At 41.0% G+C, this 12,441-nt stretch overlaps 1 protein-coding gene across 1 annotated transcript in view; it reads left to right on the top strand.

Moving 5' to 3' along the window:
- FBXW8 (F-box and WD repeat domain containing 8) overlaps positions 1–12,173 on the top strand; it is a 484,866-nt gene extending 472,693 nt beyond the window's left edge. The window contains exon 11 of the mRNA XM_069214505.1: positions 10,676–12,173. Coding sequence (XP_069070606.1) covers positions 10,676–10,820 — 145 coding nt within the window. The 3' untranslated portion in view covers positions 10,821–12,173. The remainder of the gene's footprint in view (positions 1–10,675) is intronic.
- Positions 12,174–12,441: the final 268 nt, after the last annotated feature.

Raw genomic sequence — 12,441 nt, 5'->3', positions numbered from 1 at the left:
TTGCCAATAAATCAGATATGCCAGTCATGTAGATCGCAATGTTACCATGTTTTAAACACAGAGCATGTGCAATTTATCACTTGTCGGCAGTGAATAAGTGTGCAAAGTCCTAAAGCCAACAAGAAGAAGGTCAAAAAAATAGGGGGCGAGAGGCAAAAAGTTTGGGGCTAACTCTGTAGAAAGGGCCATTTCCAACAAACGTCCACCCAGGAGCGTCCACGGATCCTTGTCCACACCACATCTTCGTTCTCAGAAGCCACAGGATCAGCCAAAAGCTCACCACTCTGTTCAACACTGCTTTACGCACAACCTTCACACAAGAGCTGTAAAGAGTGTGTTAAAATCTTATTTAGACAGCCCTAAAAATCGTACACAATCTGAACATTTGTTTGTGAATTATGATCCCATAAAACTGGGTTTAGTCCCTAAAGTACAGTCCATTTTCAGGGGGATAGTATCTTGTTTTTGACTGTGTTGCTAGAAACAGAAATATTCTTGACAAGCACAAAGTTTATTATACTAGGGGCATGCTTTTATGACGGCTCATCTGAGAAATGTTCACATTTCAGAAATATATTAGACGGCCACCTGGAAGTTTGTCCATACATTCACAAGTCATTACTGTCTTGACTCAGACTCCAGGGTTGATGCCCACGTGGGACACGTTTCCATAAGGAATCAATTTGAGGAGATTCTATGGCTTTTTCTTCTTTTTCCTTGCTCTGCATTTCTAGGTGGGTTGTGCTTGGTATTCTTTTCAGTGGTTATGACCATTAATGAAGACATAGCTCTCAAGTTGTCATTTTGCTAATGTGTGATATTTCTGGGTTCTCACTATTTGTGACAATTTATTGTGCGAAAAAACTAAACAGTTACTTTCATTTAATGAAATAAATGTACAAATGCAGTGTTTAGAGTCATATAAAATCTATAGAAGCCTTAATAACTCAACAGTGCTCTGCCCAAAGGTTTCAGTTATATAAGACACAGTACATTGGTAGCTATGTCATGGATTTAACACTTCTCCATAATGATTGAAGTTGTTTTTTACACTGGAGCATGAAATGGGTTGAATAACATTTCCCGTCCTTGGAGACAAAAATATAAAAAAGTGAAAATTGTGTAATTGACCTTTGTAAGAGTTTTTAAATATTGGTAATGACTATTGTTGTGACCTAGCACAAAGCTAGTGCAGGAGACACCTAATGCATCATGCCATGAGGAGACAACGGGAGACAGCTACTTTTAATGTTACTGTGTTATTTAAGTAAACAACTTACCCAGACTGAGACCGAGATCTCTTTGGCAACCCACCTCTCTTGGGCCCTGCTCACACGCAAGCTGCTGAAACGAGACTCTATTGCATTGCTTCGTCCCACATAGGGGCTCGCTTCAAGAGAATGCAAGACCATAGCATTTTAGTGTGGCGATGCAGACACCAGCACTAAAATGAGTTACAGTAATGTGTGGTACTTGGCAGGGATGTGAAGCTCTCCCGGCAGAGAAGGAAAAATTATTTACCTGTAATTCTAGTTCTAAATCTTCAGTAAACTCTTAATCAATGCTCCCATCTCACTGGATGAATGAAGAGAAATGTTTATGCCTCCATACACATTATCCTGTGTCTGTAAAAAATGGACTGATCTGTCACAGGCAGGGCATTGTGATGTTCATTGAAGGTGCTTGATAGTTTTCCAGACTATGTCTTCAGCAAACTGCCTGCTTGTATTGCCCTTCATTCCTTTCTTTTCCTGTAAAAATAGGTTTGTGAAAATTGTTCCTAGTCTCTTTGTTACAATTTATATTTAAATAGATTCGTTTTCCTAAAAACTAAATGAATTGTTGCTAGTTTAGCCCTTTATTAGGCTGCAAAATAAGTTATGACGGGGAATGTGTTCATGATTTTGAGCATTCCCCAGAGGAGTACTAATTTTACAGGTAAGTAACTTTCCCTTCCTACTATCCTTATGCAAAAAAAGTTTTACTCATGAAGCAACAGTTCTGCTGTCCTGTCAAAGAGGTATCTATGCATTGTAAAGTTTAACACCAGGTAATATTTTTGCTCCTTTTGATCTCCTAGTTTGATCTGTTCTGGAGAGGAGGGAGATGTATCGGATCTGTTCCTTTGTTAACGCACTCAATTGTCTGACTAATGCTCACCAGCTACTGATGATCATCCAGGTGGGCTACACAATGACGTGTGCACCCAGCTCTTTTTAAAGCTTCCTTTTTACAAATGAGACAAGCTTCTTGGTGGTTACCATTAGCATAAAAAATTTCAGAGACCTGGTTACTTGACATTTAAGAAAAGAGAACTCTCAGTTCATACACAAAGAGTTTCTTCTTTTAGATAGGCAGACACCAACTACTAAGTGATGAGTTATTGGTCTAGAGTCATTTTAACAGTCCAAGGACAAAGACTCAAGAGCCTCTTTTTAAAAATAAAATATGGTTAGTAAGATGTGCTGCTATCTTTTCAAATTTCGTATTCTCAAACTATCTACTGATTATTTGCTTATTCTACTGAATTGGGAGCTACATGTTTTTGACTCATAAACCCTATCCAACACAAAGGCATGGAAAGCTCTGTATGGTCTTTTTCTCAACTTTTCTTGCTTTGTATCATAATTAGCACAACCAGGTTTTGTATAGCCTTTCTGTTGTCAGACCCATAAAATTGATGGCCCAAGAAGGTCTACCCCTCACTGGAACAGAATCCATGCCATAGGTTTGTAAATATGTGTGCTTCCATGACCTCTGTAATTATTCCATCAACAGTCTCTTGAGTATCTAAGTAAAAGAACGCCTTAAGTATCATTGATCTTCTGTTGGAACTGTCGGAGATCTGGATCAACTTCAACATTGGGTATCTGGAGTATGAACTGAAAACCAGTCCAGAATCACAGACCTGCCTTTCAGGGCACCTGCCTCTTATGTTTCATCTCTGATTTTGTACTTATGAAGCTGAATGCAAGCATGATAACTGGTACAAAATAAGTCATGATTTCCTTTAGGAGGTTTTAGCCTGCACATTACCAATCCTGACATCCATCGTGAGTCGTAAAGAGGCTTAAAGAAAAAATACTTTCTGACAATAGTCAATTACTGGTTGCTTTAGAAATGGCTCTACCTGTTCACTGAAAAAAGTGGAGGGAGAGTTTCATTCAGGCATCACCCTTGACTTGAAAGCACCTGTGTTCATTGTAGGTGGTTGGCTTGTTAAAGGTTGCTCTTACAATAGTACTGCTACTACTGTCACTGCTGATAATAATAATAGTTTTCTGTATTCGCTGCAAATACACTTCTGTCATTTTCCTAGAGCTTTAAACAACACATGTTACTATGACATAATGTATGGTTCTCAATTTACTCACTTCAGGATGGAAAGCTCAGTGCCAACGGTGAAGAAGACACCCTGCCAGCTTGTGTTAGTAGATCAGAAACCTCTCCTTTGTTCTCACATCTACGACAAGGGCATTGTCTGAGCTCATGAGAGTTAGAGCCCCCACCTTGCCTCATTCTTATTGAGGGTGCCATGTTATAACTTGCACAGGTACCTTCGCGACCAGCAGATGGGGACCCCATATGAACCTGAAATCCCGTTGTGGATTCCTGTGATTTCCACTGCCTGTGAAAAGGCTCTGTGGGCTCGAGCAGGGGTCAGCGCAGTTGGCAATCTTTGATGCTGGTCTCCTCCTGCCCCTACGATGCTATACTTCTCCTTCCTTCAGAGCAGTTCCTGACTCATGCTGCTTTGACAAGAGCTATAGCATATACATGGTGCATGGGCGAGACGGAACCATAGAGAGATGGATTCACGCTTACTCTGTGGACACAGGGCAACAGCAGACACTTCTTCACGTTTGTATACAGGTCCATAAGGGACATTAAGTTCAAACCAATGACCTCACTGAGATCCAAGTCAGAGACTGAGTTTGGGGAACCACTGACGGATGCAGAATGGTCACAGTCCCTTCAGTATATACACAATATCTCAATAAATGCATGCCTCAGACTCATCAATTTAGTACGTTCTGTGGAGGAAGTTTAACCCCTGCGTGCCTGCAAACCATGCACTCCCAAACACCCATAGTATGTCTGAGAAGTGGCCAGGAAGGGACAGATTCCGGACACATGGTCTGGTCCTGCAGAATTATTAGGTACTTGTGGGAGGAGATCGGCAGCTATCTGAAACCTTGCCCACCAGGCCTTATGACCAGAACAAAAGCCAACAAATCCGCTATTAAGTTCATAGACATCGCTCTGGCCCTTGCCGAATAGCAATGATCTTCCTCTGGCCCTGGGCTACAGACATGGAAGGACGGCCTCATAGGTGAAACTAGATGCATACGTATACCTAAGCCTTTCACATGCTTGGTGGTTTGGGAAAGGTTCCTACTTTCCATCAGTCCCAAATCTGACGGTAAGCCTCCCCGCTAGAGTGCAAGCTGAATGAATTCCTTTGGCAAAAGTTAACTTGCAATTATATACTAGTCTCTTTTTGTCTGCCCACTGTGCCTGTTAACGTGCTCCTTATGGCTCACTTTATGCTCATTTTCTATTTCCTGTTTGTCTTTTTGTTTCACATGGTTGATGTCTCTGGGCAGTGGAGGGAGGCGGGAGAGTGTTAATTCTTTTTGGCAGGTTGTTGTTTGCTGTTCCCTTTTGTTCTTTTTGTTCGTTTACGTATCAAGGATGTCACTCGCTTTCATAACTGCTGGAATTGTCCCATATACAATGGGCAGGTTGATAAGTGTCAGCTACTATTGCTGCCTGGTGTGCTTCTCAGATATCTGCAATGGTTGTGATGAAAATGGTAATAAAGATCAATTTAAAATTAATGGAAGCTAAAGCTCCACGTTAGAGATTCCAGAGGATTCCATGTCTGGTTCTGACTCCCTGAGTGGCTCGGAGGACAGTAATAAAGGAGGTTCAAGATTCTATAGAAACGATTCAGTCATTTTAGAAGGTTGCTAACTATTCCTGGTTGAGGCTGTTTTTCTTCCATTGGCTTCCAAATATTGAATGATTCTCGATGTGAAAGTCAACATCTCGGCGTGAAAGTCCTGTAAACTGCAGTTAGATCTTCGGACAAAAACTACTCATTCATAAGAAGGGTTCACAGAAATATCTCTGTTTGTAGTGGATTCTTGGACACCTGTTTTGTATTTTTTATGTATCTGTCAGCAAGTGGTTCATGGTACTGTAGATGAGAAGGGAAGATCAGCCATGCAAGACTGTTGCCCCAAAAGCCTGGTGTGATTTACTTTTTACAACTACCTGTGGTTTTCTTCAGAGTACAAATATGTTTGTAGTCAAGAAATACTATAGAAGGGCAGCCTGTATTCTAAATGAAGTTCTGCCCTAGATAACTGTTTTGTAGCATGGCATTAACATTTTGAGGCTGAGCATTGTAGGGCAATGTTATACCCTTGACGTTTTTTGAGGATGGCATGAAAGAAAGGTTTATTCTGTTGGTGGCTCGATGAATAATGCAGTCTGTTTTGATTGTATTGTTGTCAGCCCCTGGGAGTCAGTAAGGATTCTTAAAGGATTGGTTTATGCTGTAAAATATCCTCTGCTTCAGTGTCGTCCTAGAGGTTCAGTTTTGTAAATACAACATGAAGACTAGTCTAGTCCCTAGATAAATACACTTTCTGTGATGCAAGCAGGCTGAGATAAAATATTAGCCACGATGTTTTTGGTGGGAAATGTTAAGATAAGTGAATTTGCTTCATGTTCTTGATGTGTTAGAAGTACAATGTAAAAACAGTATTGATCTGAATTTCAGGTGATTAAATAAATTATGGTGTCATGCTGAGGTTTGTAACAACTGGTGCATGCCCATTCTTCCTAGGCGGACACTGTCACATGCTTCGTGCTCATGCAGGGCCTGAAGCTGTGGTACAAGGGATCCCATTGCGGAGGTAATCTGGGAGAGGTGGAGATCAACCTGTCGGCATTACAGGCCAGTTGGTTGGTGTTGAAAGCCTTCCTCCTGTCCATCAAGGGGAGGCTGGTTTTGATCCTCATGAACATCACCACTGCCAGTTGGTATTACTGCTTCAGGAGGATCTTCTGCACCAGGGAAGCATCTGGGCCTGCCAGTCTGCACCTTCATGCATGGGGTTTAATTGGAGCAATTAACTTCATTCAATCTCCCTCCTAGAGTAGCTAATATCACCCTTGCGGTCAAGCATCGTTCTCCAAAGTCTGTTTACTTTGGGCACTGGGATTATATTTTAACCTTGTTGTGGCACCCATGTTATGCACCTGTTGCAGACCATTCCATTGGATATATTGTTTGTTATGTGTTTAGCCAGGCACGGACTTGAAGTGGCACAGGTCAAGGTTATTTGTCGACCCTTTCAGCCTTTTTGCCTGTTTGAATTTACCAGACCAGACATCCCTGTTTCAACCAACTGTTGTATTTCTTCAAGGCTGAGCTCCTATGTTTCCTCTTAAACCCTTCATGATGACACAGTAGGATCTTAATATGATCCTTACTTTTTTATGTGCAGGCCTTTCAAACTGTCTGCTACATCTCATGACTTTTAAGATGGTATTTCTTGTTGTGTTAACTTTGCTCTTCTTGGGAGTTAGCTTATCTTGGGAGTCTAGCCACATTACACCACCTTCTTTCAGGACAAACCGCTGCTGAGAGATAGAAAGGCCTGTCCGCCAAAAGTGTAACTTCCTTTCATGTTGAACCGTCCATCAATCTTCTGACATAATTTGGTCCACCTCACACATACGAAGAACCCCAAAATAGCATTGAGTTTTTACATTGATCGCATTGCTAACGCGTCCCTTTATGTCTAATTTACTCACTCTGGGACTCGTTTTAGGCCAGTGAATCTTTTGACCCTGATTGAAGACACCTTAGGACGAGATAACTAATCAGCATGTCAATCAATATGTCAATAACGTCATCAATATTTACCATAATAAGACAATTCAGATTAGTCAAAGACATTAATAAAACTCAGAAACAACCATAACCTTGCAGTCATGAATAACCACACCAGTTTAGTACTATTATATGAAGTTTATTCCCTATTGATTACAATTCTACTAGTAAGTTTATTAGTCTCAAAACCAAGAAACACATTAGCATAGTCACAATATGGCAACTCTGATAAGATTTCATCAAAGCAAGAATCACGAATATTAGAATATAGCACAACATCAACATAGGTTATCCTTAGCAGAGTATCATTATCACGTTATTCAACAAAGCATAGATTTGGTTATTTGTCTATTGGCGTCTGTTTAGTGTACCCCTTATCTAACCTCGAATTAGCATTGGCATGTTGGGCTTCATGCAAAACAATTGAGCAACACCAATTTAGAAAACATCTAACTAGGGTCTCTGTCAAAAGAAGCAGTTGGTACCTAGAAAGGAAAAGCAAACAGACAATTACAATTTCATTGTCATATAGTTACCCTCCGTATTGGGTCAGCATACAGGTTCGGTCTTCGTCCTCAGGACATCAGTTGATTCGCCATCAGCCAGGAATTCAGCAGTCGGGTAAAAGGGACACTTCCCTCATAAGGAGGTAAAGTGTAAATGGGCAATATAAGGGCAAGGATGGTTTGAAGAACCAAACAGCAAAGTCTCTATGCAGAGTAATAAAGTGTCTGGGTCATAGCAAACCGCAATAGCATCTCCCTAACTCTCTCATTTCCTTGTGTCAAGGGTTTTTATCCCTTTTCTGTTGTATAGTCCCCTACAGTTTAATTGGTTGGGGCTGGCACCCCACTATCTCCCTCCAATAGGGTTTCAATGACTTAATTAAAATTGTCACCCCATAACAGTTCTCACGTAGTTTATTGGTCCTTATGATTGACGTCTTCAGCGGGTAAATATCCGGTATGATTTCATACTCACGTGGTCCTCTTTGCATCTTCAGTCAGTGGTTCCATTGTCTGTACCGACCGGTTCAGGCGACCTTGTACCTGCAACTAGTTTACACTGTTGCATTCAGCAAGAATGTTTCACTAAGCAAGTCGAATTTCATGAGAACGGATCTACTACAGTTACATTCATCTTCTAGCTTTGGAAAAATACGAGTTCATGTCCTTCAGCAAGTCAGCACACTGCACGCCGGAAAAACACATTTAATATGAAACCGGGCAGCTAGGCCTCGACTCATGCTAACTAAGGCCTAATGATTTATTAGCAGAACTTTAACATATAACCTTTTACATTAGTGCAAAATCATACTTTAACATAACATTTCATCATTATTCATCAGATTCATTAGTCATTGTATATATTGACTGCCACTCCCCGTGGGCACATTTCAAGCGCACGTGTAGCAAAATACATTAATACATTTTCTATGCGGCATTATTACGCATTAGTTCATAAACATTTCATATTAATTTCTAAGTATATAAGCTGCGCGCTCTCAGCATCAAAGGCCATCTGGTAGATGATTAGCTCTTTCTGAGTTCTCTGAAGCAAAGAAAGGCAAGGCAGTGCAAAAAATCCAGATGGGTAATCCTCTGCTTTAAGGTCTGCTTTGCACTGGCCACAAACCAGCCTCTGGAAGGTCTGACTTATGCAAGAAAGGGGGTTCTCTGTCAGTATAAAATGAAAAATATATACTTTAGGCTACAAAACTACTAGTGTATTAGACAGGCTGACTCAGTTGGACAAGAATGTTATTTCAATAAATAGTGCACGCAATCCTTCGCACCCAACCCTCAGAGCGTCAAGGTATATATAGTGTACATATGGCATGTTTTTTACATTCAGGAAATCTTTGTATTAATTCCACTGAAAAATTATTTCACTTTGTAAAAGTCCAAAGAACACTTTATCCTTGTTGATCAATCTTATTGAAATTAAGGTGTCCACGTTTCTATTTTGCTATGTGGTGTATCCCGAAGGTCGCGTGGCAACTAAACTTAGACGTATGTGCACATCCAAAAAAATGGTCCTATGTCCTCCAGTTTAAGATCCTTTGTGTTCCTATGAGTAGGTTATGGTGTGCCTATTGCTAGATTTCGACGCATTTCGACCTATGAGTGAAGGCCTCCTCAGGACTACAGCAAGTTCAATCTGTTCCCCTTATTCTGTGATGTCTGCCAGTGCTGGCCAACCTGGGTTGTGTCTGCTATGCTTGCGGGAAAACCTCCAGCTAAGCAAACTGCTAATTGACTCAATCGCAGGGATTCTTCTAGCCGATTCTAAACTGGACCGCAAAGATATAACGTGTCTGTCATGCCCCCAATCCCAGATGGCCGCTGGTGTCCTCAAAGACAGACTGCTCCTCAGCAGGACCACTGTAGGCTATCGCATATCCGCCTAGCCCCCGGTTGGACTTGGGGCTTCTCCTTTTTTGCAACACTCAGACCTTCTGGATTAATATTATATGCCTCGATTCTGTTAGGATCATACAGGCTACCCCTCTTTTTGTCCAGAAGGTCTGACTGCCTGATCCTTTAGGGTCAAGTCTGGTAACATTGCATTGGCATGCGGAGTCCCTGTTCCGAATGTTTGTCTAGCCGCATTGTGGGTATCAGTACAAATCAGTACATACATTCATGAAGCACCACTGCCTTGATAGCCAGGTGCGACGGGAAGGACATTTTGCCAGCTCGATCCTGCAAGAGGTTTTGAGAAGCCATTATGCAGGCCCACCAACTTACGAGATACTGCTTTGTTATCTTTTCTAAAAGTGAGGATCTGTGGGTAAAATTATTCTTCGGAAGAACATGGTGCTTACCCTCAGTAGAGCTCTTTCTAGTGGATGCTCTATCGAACCAAAGATTCCTCACCACCATGCTACTTCTGCATTTTTGGAATGGCCTTTTTTCCAACAAAATGTTGCAAATTAGAGAGCTGCACACTGGCTCAGATTTGTAGTTTTTGGCTCAAGGTCCAAGGGCAGGGACTGTGTCCAGAAGAAACTGACTTCGGCACGCTTGAGTGGCGCTTGTATGGTGCTCTGACTGTCACTTCAGGGCAGAATCAGATCGACACAGAGCTGCATGATGCCACCTTCTGGCATGCATGAACTGTGCTGAAAAATCTTCTGGATCCACACCAACAAATGTGGATATTCTAAAGGTGAAGAATGTGGAGTTATATAGAGTATTCACTAGAAAGAGTGTTATCAAAGGTAAGTAATTTGTTCAGTCTTAACAGTATTTTCTAGGGTTAAAAATGGTTTGGTGTGGCAGTGCTGCTGAACCACATGGCCTCCTTATGTTCATTGCACTACCGGCAGGATAGTGCGTGTCATTCTTTTTGAATCGTATGGATCCAAGAGGGAACCATGTTCTAGAAAATAAGAGATAACGTGACTGGTGACATTTATACTCCCAATCACTTGTACTTGGATGGGTTTGCTCCATTCATCGCTCTCACTTTGGTTTTTAGAGGCTTCTTCTAGGCAGAAAAGAACGAAAATGCAGTGTGGCACTATATAGAGGCATGATGTGGTTGCTCAAATTACGAATGACATGAGAGTATGCACTAATGTTTTTAATATTGAGATGTCTGAGAAAATTCTGAAGCCGTTGTGCTCAAGGATGCAATATTTTGTATTCATGGTGATGAATTCTCATAGGAAATAACTATAACAGCACAAATAACCAGTTTTTTTTTTTATTCTAAAAACAACTCAGTTGACCCTCTCCCATGTGTTTGTCTCCTACACAGGCATCGAGGAATAATCTATTCATACCAGTTTTCTGTGGATCATCTCGCTCGGGAGAGCATTCTTCCTATCTGCCGGTCGTCGTACAATGAAGTGATTGGCTACAACTATAACATTGGCTTGGCTGTGCCCTATGACAATGTGTAGGAACCTAAGCAAATTAGTGGTTTGTTAGAAGGATTCTCTTCCTGAAAGAATGCCAAGATGAGCAGGCAAAACCGTGGAAAGAGAGGGACAACTTTTATACTTCAAAGCACAATAAATACCAAGGTTGGAGAATGTCCTTCCTGCCTCATGCTGCTGTGTTCTTGCCTTGACCGGATCTTGGTCTCAAAGCATCAAGTGTTTGATGTGGTCATGGGCTCAGAAAGCCCATTTCTTGTTGTCCACTATGGCTTCCAGAGCTATGCACTTTCTTCCCATGCCCTGTTCTACACCTGCTTACATTTCTCTTACCACCGTTTTGTATGATCTGGATCTTGTTTTGCTGTCTGAGGAAACAATTGGAATCAACAACTTGTTTTGATGTGAACTATTTGCAAGCCAGGTGAATTTGAAAATGTATACTGCAACTCCCTTTGTAAAAATCAATGAGACAGTTCTTGAAGGATGAAGAGGTGTTCTGTGTGCTGATGGTATTGGCAGAGCTCATGAGAAAAGCAGATTGATCAGCTCTCTAGAGTGTCAAATGGTCTGTATGTCAAACCAGCATGTTAATTAATTCTAAATGGGTGTGTGTCGAATGACCTGTGTTTATAACAGACAGGGTTATGAGCCTTCTGATGCACATTTGAAGGTGTGTGTTCACAGCAGGATGCTTTATAAGCCATTAGTTATTACAGGTATCGTCATGGGCCCGCAGTGTTTGTTGGCCTGTCTTTGTTCATAAAGCCATGTTTCCATGGGAGAACCAATCTTGTCTGATCAAATGTGCAATGTGGATGGGTTAACCAACCTGCAGCAAACATCTGAATTTGGTGGACCATGTGGCATTACCTGTTCCACAAGTGTAAAAACTCATGGTCCATGGAAGTGGTGGATGCTTTTGTTCTATTTTGAAAAGCGTCTGTCTATACAACTTTAGCTAACCTTATTGCGGCAAGACTGGTATGCTTTAAGAATTCTCCTCCAAAGCAGTATAGACGGATATCATATTTTAGAAAGACTGTTAAAGATTCACAGTTTCTTTGTCATGTCCATTTTTTTTAAATTATTTTTATCCAAAGTTTTTTTTTTATTCCAACGACACCGTGAGACAGACAGTGTAGTGTCATGAGCACTAAGAGACATAATTGTAGTGATCACTGTGTAAATGAGGGTGTCAGTCAACTTCAGATGGGTCCCAAACTTGGACGACTAGCACAGAGGTTTTCCTGTTAAAATATTTATTGGACACAAACTGTGCAGATCAGAATGGTCTGATGTCTAGAGATAATGAACGTTAGTGCTGAGACTCAGACAAAATGGAAATGTGGTAAATAAATCTACCTGTAAAAGAAATGTTGGTACCGAGAAATGTGTATGTTTTGTCACAGAAATGTCTCTTTGCTATTCCACCCCCTACAGCTCCATTCTGGAATTATCTCTGTGGGATATATTTAAAAAAGAACAATCCTGTATGAATTGATCATGGCATCACAATAACCTCTGCTTAAATATGATAACAGTCGGAGAACTATATGATGCTCTAAACACACGTTTATATTATGCAGTAAAAAACAGTAATGTCAGGAGTCGTATCCTTGCAAAGCTGTGATTAAAGAATCAT

Source organism: Pleurodeles waltl, chromosome 11 (assembly GCF_031143425.1).
Source record: "Pleurodeles waltl isolate 20211129_DDA chromosome 11, aPleWal1.hap1.20221129, whole genome shotgun sequence".
In the NCBI taxonomy this organism is placed as follows: domain Eukaryota; kingdom Metazoa; phylum Chordata; class Amphibia; order Caudata; family Salamandridae; genus Pleurodeles; species Pleurodeles waltl.
Note: the sequence above shows the minus strand (reverse complement) of the source record. Positions and strands in the feature narration are given on the sequence as shown.